This window comes from Euleptes europaea, chromosome 20 (genome assembly GCF_029931775.1).
Source record: "Euleptes europaea isolate rEulEur1 chromosome 20, rEulEur1.hap1, whole genome shotgun sequence".
NCBI lineage: Eukaryota > Metazoa > Chordata > Lepidosauria > Squamata > Sphaerodactylidae > Euleptes > Euleptes europaea.
Window position 1 is genome coordinate 2,510,904 of NC_079331.1, and position 15,322 is coordinate 2,526,225.

The 15,322-nt window shown below is 49.7% G+C and overlaps 1 protein-coding gene across 1 annotated transcript in view; it reads right to left on the bottom strand.

Annotated features, from left to right (window-relative positions):
- Positions 1 to 2,536: 2,536 nt before the first annotated feature.
- Positions 2,537 to 15,322, bottom strand: part of ENTREP2 (endosomal transmembrane epsin interactor 2) — a 121,778-nt gene continuing 108,992 nt past the window's right edge. The window contains exons 6-11 of the mRNA XM_056866137.1: positions 12,910 to 13,070; positions 12,140 to 12,275; positions 7,677 to 7,752; positions 6,220 to 6,805; positions 4,077 to 4,392; positions 2,537 to 2,731 (exon numbers count right to left, since the gene is read on the bottom strand). Coding sequence (XP_056722115.1) covers positions 2,546 to 2,731; positions 4,077 to 4,392; positions 6,220 to 6,805; positions 7,677 to 7,752; positions 12,140 to 12,275; positions 12,910 to 13,070 — 1,461 coding nt within the window. The 3' untranslated portion in view covers positions 2,537 to 2,545. The remainder of the gene's footprint in view (positions 2,732 to 4,076; positions 4,393 to 6,219; positions 6,806 to 7,676; positions 7,753 to 12,139; positions 12,276 to 12,909; positions 13,071 to 15,322) is intronic.

Sequence of the window (15,322 nt, forward strand, 5' to 3'; positions counted from 1 at the left end):
TCCACGGGAGGGCAGTGCAGCCTCACACTAGCTGCCCTTGCAAAAAAACCTTCCGCTGGATTGCAAACACTATCGGTCCTCTAAGCCCTCCTGCCTTGGTCTGGCTGCCATAGACCAAAGAGCCAAAGAACGAGACAAACGAAGAGCCTAAGGGGGTCACACCCCACTCCCCCCCACACACACATTTTGCTCAGGGAGATCCTTACAAATAAACAGCCCAGCTCAGTGACTACTGTAGAGACAGAAGAAGAAGAAGAGTTGGTTTTTAATATGCCGACTTTCTCAATCACTTTAGGAAGAATCGAACCGGCTTGCAGTCGCCTTCCTGTCCCCGCAACAGACACCCTGTGAGGTGTAGGTGGGGCTGAGAGCTGTGACTAGCCCAAGGTCACCCAGCTGGCTTCATGTGTCAGAGTGGGGAAACCAACCCGGTTCACCGGATTAGCCTCCGCCGCTCATGTGGAGGAGTGGGGAATCGAACCCAGATCAGAGTCCACTGCTCCACTGCTCTTAACCACTGCACCACACTCTCTTCTTAGGAGGTAGACGCTTTCGAGAGCCAAACAAAGGGCGCTTTGACTCTCAAAAGCTTTTAACCCTGCCCCAAATCTTCTTGGTCTCTAAGGAGGTCTCTAAGGTGCTACTGGGCCACCCCACAGTTGACCCTCCCCCCCCATTTAGGGGGAGGTCTGGTCCATCTATCATGCTGCAGACAACTAGTATGTGATTTTAGCGCCATATTACTCCCTGTTTATTGAATGATTTGGGCTATTTTAAATTTATTTAAATTATATTTTAAGGGTTTTTTATTGATCTTATTCTGTAGAATCATAGAGTTGGAAGGGACCACGGGGGTCATCTAGTCCAACCCCCTGCACAATGCAGGGAATTCACACACCCCCACACCCCCAGTGACCCCTACTCCATGCCCAGAAGATGGCCAAGGTGCCCTCCCTCTCATCATCCGCTTAAAGTAATAGTATCAGCATTGCTGACAGGTGGCCATCTTGTGAGCCGCCCTGAGCCTGGTCTTTGGGCCGGGGAGGGTGGGGTAAAAGGGTAATAGAATAAATAAAGCAAACAGTCCTACTACTGCGGACCAACACGGAGTCCCTCCAGAAACTATCCCCTTGTTCCCCTGTAAACACTCCAGGAAACAACCCCCCTAAGATTACTTCAGAGGGACCAGCTGAATTATCCCACCAATCCCCCCAAAAAACACAGAACGTGGGACCTACCTGCAGGTGACGGTACCGTCTTTCCCCGAGGCCGCTCTTCACGTGTGATTTGGGGCAAAACTTCAGCACTGACCGCGCAATACCTGGACTTGCTCCGACGCCACACGGCTCCCGATCTCCTTTGGCTGATGTTCCCGCACCGAGCACAGTATACTCTTTTCTGCCATGGACTTTCTTCCACCCTTGTGGCCCTATTGGCTTTGGGACTTCTTATCCTAACTGGTTTTGCTGTCGCCACCTTGGTAGCATTGCAAAACTATAGGCGTCCTACAAAATTCATTGAAATTAAATCAAAAGAGTCTCCGTCTAGACATTAGGAAGAATTTTCTAACAGAGCGGTTCCTCGGTGGAACAGGAGGTGGTGAGCTCTCCTTCCCTGGAGGTTTTAAAGAAGAGGTTAGATGGCCATCTGTCAGCAATGCTGATTCTATGACCTTAGGCAGTTCATGAGAGGGAGGGCATCTTGGCCACCTTCTGGGCATGGAGTAGGGAGGGCATCTTGGCCACCTTCTGGGCATGGAGTAGGGAGGGCATCTTGGCCACCTTCTGGGCATGGAGTAGGGGTCACTGGGAGTGTGGAGGGGGAAGGTAGTTTGGCATTTCCTGCATTGTGCAGGGGGTTGGACTGGATGACCCTGGTGGTCCCTTCCAACTCTATGATTCTATGAAAACTATACATGTTGCCATGAGCAATGCTGAAAACCATACAAGTTAAGCCTGGGTCCTTTGTGCCCCACAGGAGCGCCGCAAACACGATAAAAACCCTTATGGAGGTACGCCACAAAAATCAATTCTGGAAAACACGACGTCCAGAAATAATTTTTAAAAATTTATTATTATGAAAACACTGTTCATCATCAGTGAAAACACTTTTTTTTTGAGGTACAGTGAATCAAATACAACTGCGAGGTTGTACCGAAAAAGTCCGGCGCCTCTCGGCAACGGGGTGTCCTCCCGCCTTCCCAAACCGTGTCCGTCACGGACCTTTTAGATGCAATCTCCTCGGTAGGAGGGGACAAAATATATTTCTTATAAGGTTTAAATAATAAACCACTCTTTTTTTTTTTTGCCAATAAAGGGGGGGCATGAGTTGACCTTGCATTCATGAAAGGGGTGGGTGGGCGATCAGCCTCTGAAAGGGAAGATCCAGAACCGCGTAAGGAAGACGTGTCAGGGCGCACGGACTTGCCTGTTTTGAAGTCATCCGCTTCTCGGCAATTCTCCGCCAGTCGGTCGCCTTGGCTAGAGTTCGTATTCCTTACTTGGGGGGTTGCTGGGGTGGGGGGAGACCCGGCGCGGGGTCACTGTCAAAGGATGGTCTCTCGGCAAACGCCGATCAAACTGTGCGGCCTGCCCCGCTCTAAACTGTGCGTGATGTGGGCCCGGCGGAGGAAGGCAACGGGAGAGCTCAGAGCGCCGCAGCTCTGGAGGTGGAGGTCTTCTTGAAGCCGCTTGCGTGACGTGTCCACGTTCTGCTGGGAGCTGGTGATCACCTGCGGATGACAGGTGGGGCAAGGTAAGCAGAAAAAGCGGGTGCCGGCAACCACCGCTCGGCACGAGGAAGTCCGGGGAGCCCCTCACAGTATCCAGAGCCCATCTACGCCAGGGAGTCCCCAACCTTTTTGAGCCCACGGGTGCCTTTGGGCTGTGGCTCAGTGCTTGGCACGCAGAAGGTCCCAGGTTCAATCCCCGGCATCTCCAGTTGAAGGGACCAGGCCCGTAGGTGATGGGCAAGACCTCTGCCTGAGACCCTGGACAGCCATGGAGAGGGGCTGTGGCTCAGCGGTAGAGCCTCTGCTTGGCATGCAGAAGGTCCCAGGTTCAATCCCCGGCATCTCCAGTTAAAGGGACCAGGCAACTAGGTGATGTGAAAGACCTGTATCCGAGACCCTGGAGAGCCGCTGCCGGTCTGAGTAGGCAATACTGCCTTTGATGGACCAAGGGGGGGGTCCGATTCAGTATAAGGCAGCTTCATGTGTTCACTGTGTGGCAGCACAGCACAAAATGGCTGCTGCAGGAGGTGGAGCCTACCCATACAGTGGTTGCCAGCGTGGTGTAAGTGGTTAAGAGCGGTGGTTTGGAGTAGTGGACTCTGATCTGGAGAACAGGGTTTGATTCCCCACTCCTCCACAGGAACGGCGGAGGCTAATCTGGTGAACTGGATTTGTTTCCCCACTCCTACACTTGAAGCCAGCTGGATGACCTTGGGCTACTCACAGCTCTCTCAGCCCCACCCACCTTGCAGGGTGTCTGTTGTGGGGAGGGGAAGGGCAGGTGATTGTAAGCCAGTTTGAGTCTCCCTTAAGTGGTAGAGAAAGTCGGCATATAAAAACCAACTATTCTTCTTCTTCTTCTTGCAACAGAGTACTCCTTCAGTCACACAGTGAAGTTCTTTGGGCTGTGATGGCAACTTTAAAAAAAAAATCTGCACAGCCAATCAAAATCTGACCCTGCTGGAACTTCGGGTCGGGACTCGAGCTGCCCGCCGTGGGCCGATCCGCAGGATCCTTGTTGCTCTCGAGGAGGCTCCCCTCCTCACAGGAACAACCATGAACACATGAAGCTGCCTTATACTGAACCAGACCCTTGGTCCATCGAAGTCAGTATTGTCCACTTAGACCGGCAGCGGTTCTCCAGGGTCTCAGGCAGAGGTATTTCACATCACCTACCTGCCTGGTCCCTTTAACTGGAGATGCCAAGGATTGAACCTGGGACCTTCTGCATGCCAAGCAGATGCTCTATCACTGAGCCACAGCCCTCGAGGGAATGCTGCTCGCTTCTTGTGTCCTGAACATCTTGTCCCGACAAGCAGGCTGACGTTGAAGCAAATCCACCTACCTGGTCGATGATGTTCGCGCTGAAGATGGCTTCTTCCATGTGTCGTTCGTCAGACTTGATGACGGACCGGATGCTGTTGACCACGTGACGCACCTCCGGAGGGAGGTTACAGTTCGAATGTTCCAGAAATTTGGCCACCAGGATCTTCGTGTCCTTATAGGTCTGCAGGTCCACCAAGGAGTGGGGCCGTTCTTTGCAGAGGGTCTCTAAGGCCTTTGGCTTCTGGGAAGGGTCCGCTTTCCTCGGGTCCCGCGGCTTCCCGGCGGGCAGGCAACGGTTTGCAGAGTCCTGACAAGCACAGGCAGCCACATGAGGACTAGGAACGGGAACTAAAAGTGGGAGGGGGAGCGGGAAGGGGGGAGGGAGAAATACAGCTTTAACAAACACAGCGAAGTGGAATATAAGCGAAGCAAAACGGCAACTGGGTCAATCATTTAATAAGAGGCCTTTGCCCCAAATATTGGAGACGGTGGCTCAGTTTTAAAAGTTTGTTTTAAAAGTCCGTCGAACAGTTAGACGGCAGTATCAGCTAATAACATTACTCGATGTAACTGTCTTTTAACCATAGTGTGTGTGTGTGTGTTAAGTGCCGTCAAGTCGCTTCTGACTCATGGCGACCCTATGAATGAAAGTCCTCCAAAATGCCCTATTTTTGGCAGCCTTGCTCAGATCTTGCAAATTGAGGGCTGTGGCTTCCTTTATGGAGTCAATCCATCTCTTGTTGGGTCTTCCTCTTTTCCTGCTGCCCTCAACTTTTCCTAGCATTACTGTCTTTTCCAGTGACTCTTCTCATAATGTGACCCAAATACGATAGCTTCAGTTGAGCTTTGAAGGTCAGTTCCGGCTTGATTTGTTTTTTGGGCAGTCTGCAATATCTGTAACACTGTCTTCCAACACCACATTTCAAAGGAACCTACTTTCTTCCTATCTGCTTTCTTCATTGTGCATCTTTCATGCCCATACATAGTAATAGGGAATACGACGGCAGGAATAAACTTGAACTTGGGGGCCAGTGACACATTCTTACACAATCTTTTCTAGCTCCTTTATGGCTGCCCTTCCCAGTCTCAGTCTCTTTCTCATTTCTTGGCTGCAGTCTCCCTTTTGTAAAGGGCACCTTTTACTATTTCCATTCCTTTTGCAACCTTTTGTATTGTAATTTTATGTCAATAAAGGAATGATGGTAATAGGAGGTGATCGGACATTTTTTGGGGTGTGTGTGCATAGTTTCACTTCACTCCTACAGTTGCTTTTCTTGCACATGCGCACATGTTCAGGGCCCCTTAACAGTATTTAAAGCGACGCGCACTTCTTAGTGGCAAAGGTGTCTGAAGTGGGCATTAGGAAGTCCACAGTTCAAATCCTGCTTCTGCCATGAATTCACTAACTAGACTTAGTTCTTGGCCCTTCCTCAGTGGTCATACATACACAATTTTAAAATACACATCCTGACACATACACAAACGTTGTACAAGGTAAAAAAATAAATAAAAGCCTTTTATTCTGGGTGGCTTTATGTTAAAATAGTTAGTCCATGTGCCTTAAAACATGGCTCACACCTTGTATATGGTGTCCAGTGTTCCAGGATGTGTACAACATCAACAAACGTTGAAAGGCCTGTAAAAGTCCGAACCGAAGTCAGATTTTGGTCATTTTATTTACTAACATCAACTGTTATGTGTTGGTAATATTTGTAACTACGTTTGAGTTTTTAAGGAAGCTTTTCAGGCCTTGTGTTTTAAAATATAATTGTGCACAATGTATAATGAAAATAGATTTATTGCTTGTTAGGCTGCGTGGCATCGTGGTTAAGAGCAGTGGTTTGGAGCGGTGGACTCTGATCCGGAGAACTGGGTTTGATTCCCCCACTCCTCCATACGAGCGGCGGAGGCCAATCTGGTGAACCAGGTTGGTTTCCCCACTCCGACACATGAAGCCAGCTGGGTGACCTTGGGCTAGTCACAGCTCTCTCAGCCCCACCTACCTCACAGGGAGCCTGTTGTGGGGAGGGGAAGGGGATTGTAAGCCGGTTTGATTCTTCCTTAAGTGGTAGAGAAAGTAGGCATATAAAAACCAGCTCTTCTTCTTCTTCTATTAGATAGTGTTTAGCTATAATACTGTTGCTCTGTGCATACATACACACACAGGTTGTGTACCTTCTAAGGTAGATGAGCACGTCAGAGGGTCGCTAGTCGATCGGACGATGCTCGAAACCCTCCCTTTCCTGCCGCACCGCTGGGCCGTCCTCTCGGGGCAGCCGCGCGGCAAAGTGTGGACAGGCACTGAACAGCGGCTGCGGTAAGTCTGTGAGGCCGCCGGCTGGCTGAAGACCCCGCAGCACATTTTGAGCGGGGGGCTGGCTTTGCACTCCCGAGCCGAGCCGCGGGGGTCTCTCTCGGAGGCGCCGAAACTCTCCGAGGAGCAGTCCGAGGAGCGGCTACGAGGGCAGGTCTCGCGCTCCTGACCGTGAGGCCGGCCCGCAGAGGTCTGGCCGCGGACGCCGACGTCCTCATCCGGCGAATTAGTCCTGTGCGACCCGCAGCGGATGCTGTAGTCCAAGCTGGAGCAGCTCCGGTCCGTAGCTCCCTTGTGGGCCGGGCCGGAGGAAGGTAAGTCCGCTGAAAGCAGAAACTCCTGGACGTCCCGCGAACCGAGATCCTCTGAGGAGTAGCCGTGACCGGGGTCGTCCACAGTTTCAGAGACCGCCTGGGACAGGCTGTCCGCGGACGCTGGAAAATAAAGCACGCTTAGAAACTGTTGCGCTGCCGTCATTGAGCATTATGCTCATTGTTTTTAGTGTTCCCCAGAATGCTCAAGAAAGAAACATTGAGGACCAAAGCCACAGCTAGTTGTGGTGTAGTGGTTAAGAGCAGTGGTTTGGAGCAGTGGACTCTGATCTGGGGAACCGGGTTCGATTCCCCGCTCCTCCACATGAGCGGCGGAGACTAATCTGGTGAACCGGATTGGTTTCCCCACTCCTGCACATGAAGCCAGCTGGGTGACCTTGGGCCAGTCACAGCTCTCTCAGCCCCATCTACCTCCCTGGGTGTCCGTTGTGGGGAGGGGAAGGGAAGGTGATTGTAAGCCAATTTGATTCTAACTTAAGTGGTAGAGCAGTGGTTCCCAACCTTTTTTTGACCAGGGACCACTAGGACTTTTTTGTTCGGTGCAGGGACCCCAAGGTTCAAAATAAAAATTCTGAGAATTTGAAAATAAACTTTAATCATAACTGTTAGTTAAACATTAAACTTAGAATAATATTTGAATATATATTTTTATAATAGAGAACTTTTAATTGAAAATATTAATTTATTATGGGTTTATAACTTTGTTTCGCGGACCTTAATTTAGTTCTTGCGGACCCCTGGGGGTCCATGGACCCCTGGTTGGGAACCAGTGTGGTAGAGAAAGTCGGCATATAAAAACCAACTCTTCTTCTTCTTCTTCTGCTAGCAGTACGCTTCCAGTGGTATCTACGCCTCTTCACTCACAAGCCACCATCAGGGCTAGTTAAGAATAGGTGAGCCCTTTAGAGATGGTGGTGGAAAGTCCCAATCCAATTGCAACCAACTTAGGCTGACCAGGCAGGGTTGGCATTACCTTGGGTGCCGAAGACCGCTGGGGGATTCCTCTCGCCCAGGCCAGACTCTGCAACCTGCTGCTCCAGGGCCATGACCTGTGAATTATAAAATATACATGCCAGGTCGCGGTCCCTCTTTTGTCTCCAACAGCACATTTGTGGGACGCGAAGAGAGCCAAACGCTTGGTGGTAGAAACTGCCATCAAGTCTCAACCAACTTGTGGTGACCCCGTAGGGTTTTCCAGGCAAGAGATGGACAGAGGTGGTTTGCCATTTCTCCAGGATCAGAGGAGCAGGCCTATTATATTAGGTGCCGTGGAGCACAGGCAGGATAATGCTGCTTATTTGTGGGCTTCCTAGAGGCACCTGGTTGGCCACTGTGTGAACAGACTGCTGGACTTGATGGGCCCAGTGGTAGAGCCTCTGCTTGGCATGCAGAAGGTCCCAGGCTCAATCCCCGGCATCTCCAGTTAAGGGGGCTAAGCAGGTAGGTGGTGTGAAAGACCCCTGCCTGAGACCTTGGAGAGCTGCTGCCGGTCTGAGCAGACAATACTGACTTTGATGGACCAAGGGTTTGATTCAGTATAAGGCAGCTTCGTGCGTTCATGTGTTCATCCAGCATGGCATTTCTTATGCTCTTATGCCATTGCCTGCCTCTGCGTAGCAACCCTTGACTTCCTTGGCGGTCTCCCATCCACGTACTAACAGGGCTGACGCTGCTTAGTTTCTAAAATCTGTTGAGATAGGGCTTTCCTGGGTGCACAGCAGGATTTACCACTATTTTTAATATTTAAATAGCTGATAGGGTATATTCAAAATAATAAATTGCAGGGTGGGGGGGAAGATGGATTAACCGTTTTTAAATTCACGGCACAGAAGTTGATCCTGCTTATTAATCAACACTCCAACTCTATCTTCCGTAGCAACTTAGCGATATTTTTACCACCTCCTTTAAAAAAAAAAAAAGGAAGATTCTTCCTGAGAAACCAAGGCCCTCCACGTTCCCCCCCACCAGAAATATGTATTAAGGGTGGTCACAGTAATGAGCAACATGCATCTTCTATTGCAGAAGCCATTACTTCTGGTCGCGGGTGGCCGCAGCGCACCTGGAGGTCATTACGACGGGTGACAGAGCCCAGCATTAGCAATCCATCACCCACCCACCCCCGGCTTAATATGTACGGGGTCCTTTGCCGAATCAAACGCGAGGACCTTCTCCTCTGAAGCTGTTAAGCCTTGACACCAAATGGCACGTGGGACTGAAACATATATATTTCGACAGAAAGGGAAGGAGATGGGTCTCCCCCCCCCACCCCGACACCAGATATGATTAAGCTTGGAGAGAAAAAAGACAAGAAGAGGGAGATGAAAAGGCAACCCCTGAGTGCTAAAAGGGCAAAAAATAAAATAAGTCCCGCCGCAGCTCAAGAGATGGCATATAAAACACAGCAGGGCGCCGTTTATAAAGGGGGAAATGGGCCAGACACTAAAAGAGGTGAAGTTTTGTTTTTTTTGCTTTTACACCACAAAAGTAATTGGGTCAATGGTTATTCCATCTCCCTACGGTATGCTGGGAACGGTAGTTCTGCAAGAGGGAACGCTAACACAGTCTCGTGACTAAACGATTGTGAGCTATGAGTGAAGAAGTCCCAAGTTCGAATCTCACCTCCGCCAGGAGATCCCATTCCACTCATTATTATTTTTCCCTGTCCTATTTTTACCCCGCTCCATTTTATCAGCCTCACAACCCTGGTGAGGTCGGTCAGGCTAAGCAAGAAAAGGTAAGCGACCGGCCCCATTCATCTCTGACTCTGCCGGTGTTCATGTCTGCCGATCGGACCAGACTTTATACCAGAAAAGCCATAAAACCCCCCTTCCCACCCACCCACCCACCCACCCACACAGACATACACACACACACACACACACACACACACTTTTTCGTTTTGGCGTAACAACCAAAACCGCTCACCACAGTAAAACAGAAAAGATATTAAAAAACACGTTTAAAACCAATCTCCAGTTGCAGCAGGAAACTGTAATAAAAGAGCAGCCAATATAGAAACTAAAACAGCAGTAAAAAAAGAAAAAGAAACCGTGAAAGCAGCATCAATAAAACACTGGAAGAAATTAAAATATCAAAACTGGGCATGGAATAAAACCATTAAAACCTCCCTGGGACAAAACGTAACCAGACCCCACATGTCTAAAAACAAGGAGCTTCTTAGTTAGGGAATGCCACTGTATAGGGGGCTGCCACCAAGAAGGCCCCGCACTCCAGATACGCTCCTGAACCTCAGTGCTTTCTCTCCCGTACCAAAGGTGCCAGCCAGCTGTTTCCTCCTCCACTACCAGCACTAGCGCCCTGTGGAGTAAAGGCCTCCTCTGGTGTAGAGGGACCAGCCAGATGCCCCTGGGAAGCTCCCAAGCAAAGTGTGAAGGCGCCAACCCCCTCCTGTAGTTTATGCTCTGCGTAGAGCGTCCAAAGGTAGCCGTCGCCTGAACATGGAGGCTCCATTTAACCGTCAGGGCTGGGGGCTCTTGACGGACTTTGGTTTAATCCAAAGCACAGCCGTTACAGGCTCGTGCGATCCCAGCCAGAAGGATGTGGTGAGTTTTCTCAGCCAAGTGTCTCTTCAATTTCCGATTCCCCCTTGAGCGGGCAGGAAGGGCTTTCGACCTTCTCCAGCAGCCGCTCAAAACTTCTCTGACTTTGTGCGCGACCTTTACAAAAATGTTATTATGCGAGCGGCTGCCCAAGCATAGCCACGGGATCCAGGAGAATGCAGATTTATCGGTTCGAATCCCCAGATGCCACGGGAAAGATAAACAAAGAGCAACAGACTGGAAATTACCTATCTGACAAAAACACACCAAAATGCCCAGAGATGGTTTTTTTTAAAAAAATTTTTAAATACCTCCTTCTAAATTGCAATTTCAACTACATTTCTGAGTCCCCCAAAGCCAGTAATAACAAAGTGTGACCTTGGACTTCCCCTTTGGCTCCTGTGATCCATCCGCCTAGCGAGTTTTCAACCAGCCCTTCCCTCCAAGGAGAGCAGGGCGGTTCCCTTCCCATTTTATCTTTGCAGCCGCCCCGCGAGCTACGTGGAGGCTGAACGGCAGTGACCGGCCCGAGACCACCAAGGGAGAGCGGGGATTTGAACCCAGGTCTCCCAAACCCTACAGTGGTGTTTTAAACAAGGTCTCCCAAACAGGGCTTCGCAGACACACACTCGGGAGCTTTAAACGCTGGACTCCCGGCGCAGTCGAACCCTGCCTGATCAAACCCGAAGGAGAAAGAGTGGAATGCATCCCTATTGAAGGATGCCATCGAGGGGAATAGGTCCATACCCACCACACCTTCCGGCTCTGCACACGCTCATTCCCCCTTCCCCATCCCAACGACGCACTTCCTTCTCTCTCCGTGGTGGTGGGAAGTGTTCCCAAGTCACAGCTGACTTACGGTGGCCCCGTAAGGTTTCCAAGGCAAGAGACGTTCGAAGGTGGTTTGCCATTGCCTGCCTCCACCCCGATACTCACATGAACCCATGAAGCTGCCTTATACTGAATCAGACCATCAGTCCATCGAAGTCAGTCTTATCTCGGCTCTCCAGGGTCTCAGGCAGAGGTCTTTCACATTACCTACTGCCTGATCCCTTTAACTGGAGATGCCGGGGATTGAACCTGGGGCCTTCTGCATGCCAAGCAGATGCTCTACCACTGAGCCACAGCCCCTCCCTGAATCCCAGTTGCCAAAAGTGAACACACGAATTTATGAAGCTGCCTTCTACTGAATCAGACCCTCGGTCCATGAAAGTCAGTATTGTCTACTCAGACTGGCAGCGGCTCTCCAGGGTCTCAGGCGGAGGTATTTCACATCACCTCCTTACCTAGTATCTTTAACTGGAGATGCAGGGGATTGAACCTGGGCCAAGAGGATCTACCACTGAGCCACGGCCATTGCCCGTCCGAATACTCGTCACAACCAACCCTGCCTAGTTTCTGAGATCTGATGAGATCAGGCTAGCCTGGGCTATCCAGGAGGAGGTAAGGTCTCCTTCCTTGGAGGTTTTTAAGAAGAGGTTAGGTGGCCATCTGTCAGCAATGCTGATTCCATGACCTTAAGCAGATGATGAGAGGGAGGGCATCTTGGCCATCTTCTGGGCATGGAGTAGGGGTCACTGGGGGTGTGGGGGGGAGGTAGTTGTGAATTTCCTGCATTGTGCAGGGGGTTGGACTAGATGACCCTGGTGGTCCGTTCCAGCTCTATTATTCTATGATTCTATTATTCCTCTTCAAATATGAGAAATCCCAGCGATTGGGGGGGGGGTGTATGTAATTTTCTCACCCAGGTGGCATCAAAGACAAGGTTGAAATTGTAAGGTCAGAAAGACGCCACCGGTTCAGAAGGAGATGCATATATTCATTATGTTCGCTGTCAGAATGTCTCAGTTCGAGCTGATGGGAGAGTCTTTCATACCTGGTGAATGGGAGCTTCTCCAATTACGGCCTCGTACGGAGGGGGCAACTCCGCCGGGTAGACCATCCCGGGGCTGTTAATCGCAACCTCGTACAACGTGCTGAAGGGTGAGTGAGGGAAGTCCAGATGGAGCCCTCTGAAAAATAACGGTAACAATAAGCAGGAATCAATAACGTCAATAAAAACCCCCCACCAATAATATGCAAATCTTTAAACGTTATTTGCATGTCAACACCCTACAAACGGTGCAAAAACAGCACAAAAGAAACTCCAAAAGGAACCACAGCAATGCAAACCTGGCAGAGAGAAACTGGCAAGAATTTACAGGATCGAACAGAAACAAAAAGGGTCCCATCACTTCATCCTTAATCCAAAAGCAACTCTGCCCGCAGCCCTTGTCCTGGGTGGGAAGAGCCCTTCATTTTTTCTCCTTCTTTTTTTAACTCTTTATTTTAAGTTTATTTTATAACAACAATAAAATTAAAAATACAACAGTGGGTTAAACATCGTACAGCCGAGATAGGTTTCAGTACTCGGCTCCGATATATGTTCCAATATTATACATCAGTGCTTTTTACAGAAACTTTGCAGAACTTAATACATGCAAATCGTACGATAGTTTCGTGGGCATCGTTTACTGCGTGGAAGAGCCCTTCTTAAAGTTCTGAACAGTCAGCTCCGGACCAGAAAAGTTCAGATTAGCATCGTTTCATTCCCAGCCGATGCATGAGCAAGAACAGGCAGGTTACCCCCCCCAAAAAAACAATCACCTTTGTGCTTCTATCACGGGAGTGCAGGTGTACTCAGGTGGGTAGTAGGGGGGAGGCGGGATCGGAGGGATGAACTCCTCAAAATCCAGAGTTTGGTGCAGGACGGTTCCGTGGGAGGTCATGCAGTTGGTTTGGGTGGCGTGCAGCCTCTGCGGCAGGAACTGGGTCACAGAAACAGGAGAGATTGCGGCGGGGTTAGGAACAATCTCCAGGGAGTTCCAGGAAGTTAGCAAACAGTCGCCAAAAGACATTTGGCATAAGACCCCCCCCCCCAAAATAAAATAGACAGAGGAAAAGTTATTTCCAGGATTATGCAAGAAGAAGAAGAAGGAGGAGGAGGAGGAGGAGGAGGAGGAGGAGGAAGAAGAAGACGAAGAAGAAGAAGAAGAAGAAGAAGAAGAAGAAGAAAGAAAGAAAGAAAGAAAGAAAGAAAGAAAGAAAGAAAGAAAGAAAGAAAGAAAGAAAGAAAGAAAGAAAGAAAGAAGTAGGTTGTTATATGCCAACTTTCTCTACCACTTAAGGGAGACTCAAACCGACTTACAAGCACCTTCCCTTCCCCTCCCCACAACAGACATCCTGTCAGGTAGGTGAGGCTGAGAGAGCTCTAACAGAGCTGTGACTTGCCCAAGGTCACCCAGCTGGCTTCGTGTGCAAGAGTGGGGAAACAAATCCAGTTCTCCAGATTGGTGTCTGCTGCTCATGAGGAGGAGCGGGGAATCAAACCCGGTTCTCCAGATCAGACTCCACCTCTCCAAACCACATCTCCTAACCACTACACCATGCTGTAAACAAAAGTCCAGTGGCACCTTAAAGGCTAACAATGTTTATTTTGGTGTGAGCTTTCATGAGCCACCACTCACATCTTCAGGGGTTATTGTAGTCATATGTCAAAAAATGCTTTGTCCGCATTATGGGAAGACAAGACTCACTGGAAAAGACAATAACGCTAGGAAAAGTTGGAAGGCAGCAGGAAAAGAGGAAGACCCAACACGAGACCGATGGATTGACTCACTCGAGGATGCTGCGGCCTTCAGTTTGCAAGGCTGGAACAAGGATGTTTGGGAAGCCGCTGGTTTACAGCATCGCCGTAAGTCAGAAGTGACTTGACGGAGCTTAAAACATACACCACTGTCACCAAAAGTGGTCAGAGCCACAGGGCTATGTGCAATTCTGTGAACTTAGGCAGATCACGAGAAGGAGGGCAGGAAGGGAGGAGCCAGTGTTCGGCTCTCGTGGCCCTTTCTTGCATGCCCAGGGTAATGTTAACCTTTGCACACTGGTCTTGAGAGGCTGGTGACCAAAAGAAGCGATATAAACTCCAAATTAAAGAACAAACGGACAAATGTCGGTAACTTGTTCACTTGCCAACCGAACGGCAGCCTCCTCCATCCCAGCGGGTCTCTCTTGCGACATGCTGTGAGGTTTCGTGCTGCAAATTAACAGCCGGGTCGGCCAGAAAAAAAACACCCCAGGCCTTTCTCTTGCAAGCAACTTGCTCATATTCCGTTATCTTGCGGCATGTTCACTCGGCTTACTTTGTTCTCTGGCCCCCCCAGAGAAGATGGCCCTAAGGTCTATCTGACTGCATCCTGCTGGGATTTCCACTTCACACAGCGCCGAGTATCCCCTTATCACACAGCTGCTGGCCATCGACACAGAAACCTCAGCTTATACTCAGGAAGAAAAAAAAAAAGCACAAGACATTTTTAACAAAAATAAGGGGGTGGTTTGAGGTCACCATCACCTTCCTTCCAGAAAAAAACTGTGCGTGTTGGTTCAAAAGAAAACCTACTCTTAAGATTAAGCAGGCGTGAGCAGGAAGAACCTCTCCCTCGCCGCTAACTATTGCATTTCTTTTTCCGGCTCTGCAAAAGTAAATCGCTAGCAGATTTTGTACATCAGGATACTCCAGCTCTGCATCAAGATATATATGCCGAATTACAGCTATTAGCATGACAAGAAGAACAGTTTAATGCATAGTTGAATTGTGGAACTCCCTGCCCCAGGATGTGGTGATGGCTGCCATCTCGGAGGGCTCTGAGAGGGGAGTGGACATGTTCATGGAGGAGAGGGATTTTATTTATTAGTAAGGACCATAGAGCCCCGTGGCGCAGAGTGGTCAGCTGCAGTACTGCAGCCCAAGCTCTGCTCACAACCTGAGTTCGATCCCGACGGAAGTCGTTTCAGGTAGCCCGCCCAAGGTTGACCCAGCTTGCTTGTGGGTAAAGGAAAGATGACTGGGGAAGGCAACGGCAAACCACCCCGTAAACAAAGTCTGCCTTGGAAACGTCGGGATGTGACATCACCCCATGGGTCAGGAATGACCCGGTGCTTGCACAGGGGACCTTTACCTTTTTACCTGAGGACCATACAAAACGCCAAGATGGGAACAGCTTCCCCCCCAATAAGAAAC